General features: G+C 41.0%; 1 protein-coding gene across 1 annotated transcript in view; it reads right to left on the bottom strand.

Moving 5' to 3' along the window:
- Window positions 1–9,498, bottom strand: part of DEPDC1B (DEP domain containing 1B) — a 30,130-nt gene extending 20,632 nt beyond the window's left edge. The window contains exons 1-3 of the mRNA XM_009326147.1: window positions 9,238–9,498; window positions 3,992–4,127; window positions 1,604–1,731 (exon numbers count right to left, since the gene is read on the bottom strand). Of these exons, the coding sequence (XP_009324422.1) occupies window positions 1,604–1,731; window positions 3,992–4,127; window positions 9,238–9,470 (497 nt within the window). The 5' untranslated portion in view covers window positions 9,471–9,498. The remainder of the gene's footprint in view (window positions 1–1,603; window positions 1,732–3,991; window positions 4,128–9,237) is intronic.
- Window positions 9,499–9,916: the final 418 nt, after the last annotated feature.

Here is a 9,916-nt window from a genome sequence, read left to right as displayed (position 1 = left end):
GGTCTGCATATTGGGCCTTCTGTTTCCCTCAGAAAAGAGTCTCCTATGACAATGACCCATCTTCTTTTCTTTATGGAAGCAGTTTTGACACAGGGCATAGGCCAACTTAACCTCAGCGACACTTCCAAGCTAGATGAACCATCATCCTCGTCATTGTTCAGTTCCACTTGCAGAGCCTCATACGTATTCTGCAAAGGCACCTGGGAAGGTGGGGTAGTCACGGAGGAGACGTGCCTGCTGCTCCGGGCACGAACTTGTCACCATTGCCCCCTATCCCTTAAGTCATTGTGTTCAGCCAGGCAGAGAGAGGATGGGGAATCCTCCGTATCATGTGCCCTGTCCACCTGACAGGCCTGTCCCAGGGAAGGCAGGGTGCAGTTCCAGTAGTGTATCTCTCTCTCTCTCATTCTCCCTGATACTTCCCAACCTACTCACCTCTTCCCAGAGCTCTGTCACTAAGCAGAGGAGTTCCTCTAGCTGGGCGCACCTCCCACAAGTGTGCTCACTACAGCCATCTGGTACTGGCGTAAGAGCAGGGCATACCCTGCAGCCTGACACCTGGGTGGCAGCGTGTTCCCACCGGAGCTCTGTCTGGGAAGCTGCATCAGTCATGGTGGGTGCAGAGCTTAGAGAGGCCATGGCTTTCTGCCAGGTAGACACCATTGCTCCCTGGTCAAGCTGGCAGAGCTTCAGCGCCCTTCCCGCACGCCCTTCCGCGCCAACTGCCGTGCCACACCCTGTTTGCCTGCCCTGTTCACGGCGCTCCTGGTCACTAGCACTCCCTAAGGTCTTCTTTTGTATATGGGGGGGGCTTGGCCACCATTGCTCCTGCCCCCACCCAGGTCTTGTCAGCCGCTGTCACGTGAACTGCAGGCTTCCGGTGGCTCTCTCAGCTCCCCCTGAGGTTCCCACGGTTCAGGAACCCCTCCTGTGCACCACGCTAGAGCAATCCGCTGCCGATGGTGCCGGCAACAGAGCTGCTTGCCTCAGCAACATGTTTATCACATGGAGATAATGTGCTAGGTTTAGATGAAAGTAATCATCAGTAAGGCCTCAACTGTGCTGTAAAAAACAGCTAATTATTATTTTTTTCTCCTGCATAAATAGCCTAAAGCAATGCCTTTAACTTTGCATAGGATATTCCTTTTGGAAATAGTAAAGAATGTCTGAACCTCAAAGCCTTCTGCACTCAATTAGCTACTCCATTTCTTATCTCATACGAAGTATGGTATTTGTCATTGAAAGGTTTCGTGGTATCGCACTTCTACAGAAGTACTTCTATTTCATAGCAACAAGAAAAAAAAGAGAAAGACTGAGGAAAAAAGTGATTAAATAAGACAAAGCCCACACAACAAAAGGACTTGTATAACACACCAGGAAAAATTCAAAAGGTATTAAGCACAATAAAGTTTCTTTGCAAACTTTATTTGCTGAATTCATTAGCCAAGTAACAAGTGGCATAGTTAGTCTAGCCACTATGGCTTTGATGGCAGCAATGAAAGGCGAATGGGTGAAATTACCAGCATTACCAGAGAAGAAAGACAAGACTATTACCTACTACACAGTTTTACTCTAACAGCAAATGACTCACAAGTATACTCACTGTGACAAAGTCATCGATTTCCATATCTCTTCTATATTTGCTTGTGTTAGCTCTCTGCGGAACACGAGTTTGCATGTCGGTACTTCCCCTATAGCTATACTGTGTCGCTTGTACCACAACTCAGAGTTCTGAAGTCAGAAAAAACACTCATTAACTGGTGACTTTTCAAGTATTAAACAGTATAATACATTTATAGTACAGCATGCTCCCTATTACAAGTATTTTAAATATTCCTAAGTTCCAGTAAAGTCTCCAGGATGCAAGCGAGTGTTTAGGTTTCACAGATCTTTTCTCAGCAGCATCTTTTCTCAGTTAACGTTAACTTGTCCAAAGCTGAAAAATTATGTGTGTCAGAATAGCCATTAAAGTTCAGGAGTCAATGGCCTCTAGTCCTGTGTTCAGATCCTCTCCATGATTAAAATCAGTTCAACTTGTGTTTTCAACTACCACTCTCAGATTAAACACCTGCTTATGGAAAAGTTATTGGAGAATTATTAGATGAGATATCGAAGACTGATATTTATCCTTGTTCAGCATATACTGATGATAACTAAACATTAAGTTCATTAGCAGGTTCTCTACATGAAGAAAGTAAAAGCAAATAGCTACAGCTGAAGACACCCATCAGATGTAGTCACCATTATAACAGAATAAAGTAAAGCAGAGAATGCAAGAGACTACTATCCTTTAATCAACCTTCACATCCAAGCTCAATGCTTGAAGATTGTCATCAACGTGATGATGGGTGGACATACAATACAGTTTGTGTCAGCAGCGTACTTTTCAAGGCAAAACTCCTAATCATTCCCAGTTCTTTGATTTATACCACAGAGCAGTCCTAAATCACATTAACAGTATTCCTTGTGATCACAACGAAACCACAAAATGCACTTAATTACTCCAAGCGTTAATTGTCCATCATTCCATGACACTAGACTAGAGCTAGTTTGAAACAAATAGCACCCTCTGAAATTAGTATCTGTTCTTCCACATCAGTGTTTCGCTACACAGACCCATGCCCATCAGTCCACACACAGCCAATAAGTGCTCTGATTGATGCTGGAGCAATTTAAGGTGCTACCACTTTCAGCTACCTGTCTGCTTCACCATTCCAGTGGAAGCTACACCTTTCTATATAAGAGCCAGCAGAAAGAAGCTTATTCCTTTGCCTCAGTTACTTCATCTTATGGTCCTCTGTATTAACCAAAACTGCCAATGAAAGATTTTAAGCTATGCCAGACTGTATGCTGTTGCGTCTGAGTCAGATGTATATAGGCAGTCTTTTGCTAACTCTTATCAGGCCAGGATACTTGGATGGAAATTTAAAGCAGACAGTTGGAGGCTGTAGCATGTTAAAACTGTAGCAGACACTTGCTCAGTAACTAAAATACTCTATTCTCTTTACTTGTCTTTGACACTATCATTTCTTTCCTCCCTCTTAATCTTCCACCTATTATTGAAGTAGGCTTTTTCCTCTTAAGAAGCCTGCTGTACATGAAAGGTGCACTTGATCTGCACATAAGTAATTGGATTACAAACATGGAATAGCCATTCATTCAGGACCTCTAGATGTCCAGCAAAATGGTAGGAGCTACTTTCCCAAACAGGCTATTGATCATCAAGAAATCCAAGGCTAGTGTCCTGCACTGATAAGCGTTAATAAAAAGGTCAAAATTATCAAAGAAGTCCCCAGAGTTCACAAAATATGAGAACACTCACATACAAGATACACTGGAGGAAGGGTTTAGAATATACATAACTCCAGAAGTTTAGGCTTTTAAGATGTCCAGGTGGCAAGAGCTGATAAAATTTTGGTTTTCTAATAAAAGTAATAGTTTTTTCAACAACTTTACAAATGCTGGATCAATCCAGGTAAGTATGGAGCAGGATGATTCTCCAAGCTCACAAAGGGTAACAATGAAACCAGGACCACTTTTCCTTAGCCACAACATATTCCATATGAATGAGGAAATTGAATCACTAACAACCTCATAACAGCTAGGAAGGGAGTAATACTGTATATATTCTGCTACATGAAGTGTCTGAATAAGAGTTACAGTGTAAGTGACAGTAAAGTAACTATTTTGTATTATAGTATAATAAATGCCCTATTGGAATTTGAGCAAACTGGAATGCAAGCATACTGCCAAATACAGCCATGCTGAACTTAGGATGCTCAGGACTTAATCATCTGTAGCAAAAAGAACACTCAAAGCCAACATCCCCAGCAAATCATTAAGAACAACTTTACTTCATATAAGGTTAAAATAAACGTATTTTGCATTTAATTTTATAACCAAGTATTTTGTGCCACAACAAAAAGATCATTAGTTCAGTTTTGCTTCCAAATATGCTTATGTCTGGGGAAATGAAAACTGGGTGACTTACCATTGTGACCAATTTCACTGGGATGTGTTCTTGGGAAGTGCCAACCTCCAGTTCATTCCAGTCTGGAAATTTAATTACTTCCTTTCCACATGAAGGTTTCTTTGGATATGGCTTCAGTGGTGAGGAAGGAGGAAATCTGCAATTAGAGAGTATTTTTAATGCCTTCGAACTCCACCCTATTCCATATTTACCAATGCAAAACTGTAGTAGGCCTTCACATGCAAAAATACAACAAATGCCTTGGACATTCACAGTGCGACTTAGTTGCCTGAAGACTGCTGTTGAGTGACATGTAAAATGTCCTAAGGTGTCTCATTTGGCCTCCATCTGATGCTCCAGAAAAAGTTCAGGTCCTTTGTACCTCCCCTGACATAGCTGAGCCTTGGGTGAATGTCTGGTATCCCAAGTGCGTCTCAAATAGTACCAGCTGCCTATGCATAGGCAACTGACTCAGGTCTTCACTAGAAGACGTTGATTCTGCTGAAAAAGCTGTGGGTGGATTTTCCCCACGTCAAGTGCACCGTTAACATGCATCTCCTAAAGCAAAGCTACATAATTAAGTCACATGACTAAGGCTTGGATTTAATTAGTGTGCATGCAAGTGTCCACACAAAGTTTTGTCCACATTACCATGTTCTTCTGTGTTTACATGCTTTCTATGCGAAGATCATATGCTGCAGTTCTTTTCTGGAGTCTTTTTCCAGCTGGTTGTGCGGGAAACTCATTCACTTTTTAAGGCATTTCAAGAAGTGCCTTGAAGAAGTTAGCAGAAATAAACCCTAAGCTAGCCCTTGCAGAAAACAAGGAAAACAAACTATCCCAGATCACATTCAGCTCAGGCACATCTCCAGCTTGACCAGAATTAAATTACTGCCAAACCTAAGTCAGAGCACGTACAAAGGAATTAATGGCAGCACATCAGAAAGAGAAATCAGTTCGATGGCAACATAATCATCAGACTGGCCCAGATCAGGTCTCGTTTACCTGCACTCCTAGGTTTTAGATGCTAAGATTCCTGATGCTTTGAGAAATTGCTTCAGCCTCACTCACTCTTTTAATCAGAATGTAAAAGACAGTTATGTCTGTGACCATGCAACAAGAGCTTGTACACTGCTGGATAGCATGCGTTAATATCCTACCAGAAAGATTCTCATGCTCAAGAAATCCTCAAGTTTTCTCTAAAATTTCACCCCACCCTCTCAAGGCAGTTCCAACATTTAATTAGTTTTTAAATTAGTTTTGTACTGCAGTTTTGTTAGCCCACTAGTGTTACACTGCATGGGTTAAACACGTTATGGTTTTGACTCCGCACACTGAGTCTATTTGGCATATTCCACAATGTTCTTCAACAGAATATCTGCAACACAGGGAGATATCACTTCCTTCAGACAAACCCTGAGGAAAAGCAATAAGCACCTTGTGCTAATCCTGCAAGACTTACTCTGCCTTTTAAAAGTAACCCAGATTACATTGCAGATGTTCAGCTGTTGAGTGTTCTCAACTATTTTTCAGCTATTCGTTATTTCTTAGAGTTTAACGTTAAAACATCTGCAGCCTTTTTTTCTCCTTTGCCTTACAGTATTCTCAGCAGTTCCCTGTTTCCCCTCCAGTTCTTCACAATTTTTAGCTTTATGTCATTTGCTGCCCTGATTCTTAACCAACCAGTAAATTAATAAGTTCTTACAAGCAGAAAAGGAGGTGAATTCCCCTTTTTCAGGTAGCATTACAGCAAGATCTAGACAGAGCCAAGTTTTTGGATGAACAATGAAAAGCCTCTGATTTTATGATGAACAGAATAATGTTACCTAAAGCTAGCAACTGAAGAGTATTCCAAGGTTGACATGTCAAGATGAGCATCGTTTACAGCCAGCAATGTTAGTTTTAGGAGTTTATACAAGGAGGAAATAGAGATACCTGTTTGTCTCCAGGGCAATGGATAGAGCACAGGGTCAACTGACATTGATATCAATAGTATAACAAGTACCACAGCTGAATTCCCAGGAGTTTACTGGCAATGCAGGAGTAAACTGTTTTGCTTTTCATACAATTGCTTAGATTCCAAAAAATGTGAAGTCTGAGAGTTTCCAAAACTGTAACTTCTCATTTATTATTGTAGACTACACTGAGCCAGTAAGTCAGGACAGACAGTCTTTGCTATTTTTAGAAGCCACACTAGTTCTCACCTTCACATTTAATACTTGCCCATTACTCTCAGGCAAATCAACATTGGGCAACATCGCTTTTGCATACTCTTGTGGAGTGAACAAGAGCAGACAGCTACACTTCCATGCTAAGTTAATGAATGGCACAGCTGTGCACCACAGTCTACAGTTACAGTAAATTAACACAGGAATTTATAGAAAAGGTATGAAGCAAGGTTTCCAGAGTAAGCACTGTCAGTGGAATTAAAAGCGACTTGTACTGCTACCCGTATCAACATGGTGAGAAACGTATTTACAACGCAACATTAGGAAAGTCCACCAGAGGGAGCTGCCAGGGCATTAAATACATGAATAAAGGCGGGATGGAAAACCCATGTTTAGCTCCATAAATAGAAGAAAAGCATGTTTTAATACTTAAAGCCAAACACCAAAACCATAAGTAGCATACATAGTTTATTTATGCACCAAGCCCAGTGAGCAAAAGCTGGCTCCAATTCAAGATGCATGAAAGGTATGCAGTTTTAGTAAAAAAACCTGCTCAATTAGTAACTCGGTTATCTTTTGAATGGGAGGTGGAGATCGAACATCATTAAGATAGCTATAACAAAAGAGTTCTCTTGTCCAATAGCAGATCATTAGGCAGAGCACACAGAAAATGAAAAGCACAGAAATATTTCACCCAACCAACTTCCACAGCCTGCAGCTCAGGAAAGTCATGGCTGAAAATACAAAGGAGAAAAGAACAAAATAATTTGAACGTGTCACGATGCCAATGCAAAACAAACAAACCAAAAAACCACAACCACAAAACACAACAAACCCAAACCAAAGACATATAGCATAATGCCCACGGTTACCAAAACCCACGTTTAATCTTCTGACAGTGTCAATGCCCAGAAAGAAAGGAGGCAAAGTACTTAACACCTATGGCACCAGTGAAAAAAACTGTGCAGGTAGTGCTGTCCTAAGAAGACTAGACAGAGCAGGACTGGGCTAGGAACATACCAAACCAATAACACAGCTACCACCAAGTGCCATACCAGCACCCAACTGCTTTTCTAACTCTCTTTAAACAAGTAAAAAGCCCACTCCACACCACTCCTTTACATTTAACTTTCTCCAGGCCGAAGTCACGACCTAAGATCCTCTGCAGCCCTTGTCTTCCATGCCTGTTTTCCAACCTGAACTAGTCGATGACTAGGTAAACTATCCCAGTATCTTGCCCTTCTATAGCAGCCATAAGCAGATGGCCAGAGAAGAATTTAAGAACAGGACAAGCATACATGGTACTTCCTCAGCTCACTTTCCCAGCCTTTGGTCATTTTCAGCTCACAGACTGCAGAGCCATGTATTGTTTTTATATACTTAGCAACAGACTTTCTTGGGTGAGCTTCTCAAAATATCTTCAGGTACAAGTCCTTTGATACACTGGGTCCTTTGAATTTGAGTCCCAAATTCTAAAATTTAACATTTTCCTTGATTGTTACATGGAATTTCCCTTTATGGAGCTAAGTTTGGAGACAACATTCATTTTTTATTCCCCTCAAATTACTTAAAATTTCTTCCATTAAAGTTGGTTGAAATTGGTTTGAATATTTAACTTATTTGGCAGGGAAGCCATAGCATTCAGTGTCGTTTCCTTCAGAAGGCAGGCTAAAAACCCGCTACCACTTTTACTGAAAGATGTCATGCAGTATCATAAAAAACAAGTTGAATCAGTGCTAATTTGTTACTGGAATTAAATATCCAATCTGACTGTAAATGAACTGAACTGCACTGGAACAAGTTTAACGTAAACCACGGTTCTTTTATAAGAAAGTATCTTGACCCCAGTTTGCTTATGACAAGTAAAAGAATTACATCATACATACCTCTCACTTCTAAAGTATTCCAAGTTAATACATAAAATTAGGAGAGTAATGGACAACTGCACTTACAGCATAGGTGTACAGACTAGACAGCAAAAAAAGCTTAGGCACACTCTACAAACAAGCTAGTTAAGGTCATAGAGCAAAATGAAATACTAAATTCATCCACACAAAGGGGAAATTCAGTATTACACACATTTTTCCAAAGACAATATTAAGAAATCACTACAAAAAATTAATACATAAAATTTCTTTAAGTATGTAATAATATATATAGGAAGTAGAAACAGCATTATTGCTGACCTATTTTCCCTACCGCTCTGCATGAAGATAGGTCCCGTTTCCTCAAAAGAAGACTCACCATGATATAAGTTACAGATCCATACTTAAGGTAATGGTCATTTTTACACTACTTTTTCACTAAGCAAGTGAACAAGGACACTACAAGATGGTACAAATTCAGAACTTGCAGCTTCTGGACACCCAAACCTTAACCGAGGTCACAAGAGGTCAAAGAACCCACTCCAGTAATGCTAAGCTTTCATTAGAAAGCTTAATGAAGCTTTCTTTTCCTCTGTTAACAAGCCACCAGTTGAGAGGCTACACAGGGATAAGTAAGCAAGCATCCTTGAGCATGAGCAAATAAAACTTTGTCTCTTTTAAGACAATTTCAATCTACAGCCCAAGGAGTATAGAAAAAGGCTATATCATGAATGACTTTTAAATTCAGAAGGCCTTTCTCTTCTCTCAGAAGAAGCGGCAACAGCATCCAAAATAGTCAGGGGGTTGGGGGAGAGGGTGGACAATTGGAGCTGGATACTCAATGGCATCCTCACTTCCACCAATGTCTTCTTGATATGCACTCTTCCAACACTGACAAACCTGATGTCTACCAACAGCAAACAGAACTTGCTACCTTGTAAAAGCTGCAAAAGCTTTTGTTAGTACTCACAGAATGTAATTAAGTAAAAGGGCCCTTCAAAAATATTTAAAAATGAACAAGTAAAAAAAAAAACAACCAACCCACAACCAAGTCAAACATTAAATCATGACAGTTTCCTATCACTAATGAAGTCTTTAAAAGGAAGGGGGAGGGAAGACACATTAACACCTTTTCAAAGACATTCTACAAAAACATTTGTGAGACCTATACACAAGAGTTATGACTCCCTGTTTCCAAAACCCAAAATTTTTCAGTCACTCTATATAGGTTTACCTGTATAAATGGCCATCATCTTGAAAGTCCTCTTTGCCCCATCTTCCTTTAATGTCTTCAATAACATGATTTTTCAGGAATTTTTTAAGCAGCTTAACCGTTTGATTGCGAGTCACTTCTGGGCCAAAGTTTTGATTAGATCCAAGCAGTTCATGTAAACAGTCCACTGCCTCCGAGGCTTTGAAGCAACGCTCGTAGCTTTTGAAGCGACAACGGTGCTTCCGTAAAGGCATCCCAGCCCGAAAAAGTTCTATTATCTCATTCCACTAGGGAAGAATAAAGCAAACCGTTATGGGAGCTCTTCTCATAGAAGCATTTTAGTTGTACAAAGCGAGATCAGAACACAGCCAGATCTGAACGCAGAACTACGTACTTTTTTGATCATCTGCGTTTACAAGCACACTAAAACCTAAAACTACGATTTAAACAGTTGATCTGAGAACAAACACCAGATTTAGGAAGCTGAAAGACCTAGAGCCCCATACTACCTACGGCTCTACGGATACAGTTTTAACCTTCTCGTGGCTTTTAACTGGACAAAAGGCTGGACTACAGCTCCGCTCTGCCGGGCTCTGCCGCCGCCCCAGTCCCGCGGGGCGCACGGGTCCAGCCGCCCCACACAGGCGCAGCGTGGGGAGCACCAACACCCGGACGGCGGTTGGGGACCGCCTCGCCGGGT

The sequence above is a fragment of the Pygoscelis adeliae genome, unplaced genomic scaffold (genome assembly GCF_000699105.1).
Source record: "Pygoscelis adeliae isolate BGI_AS28 unplaced genomic scaffold, ASM69910v1 Scaffold446, whole genome shotgun sequence".
In the NCBI taxonomy this organism is placed as follows: domain Eukaryota; kingdom Metazoa; phylum Chordata; class Aves; order Sphenisciformes; family Spheniscidae; genus Pygoscelis; species Pygoscelis adeliae.
The sequence above is the reverse complement of the archived record's forward strand: the minus strand, read 5'-3'. Positions and strand labels throughout refer to the sequence as shown.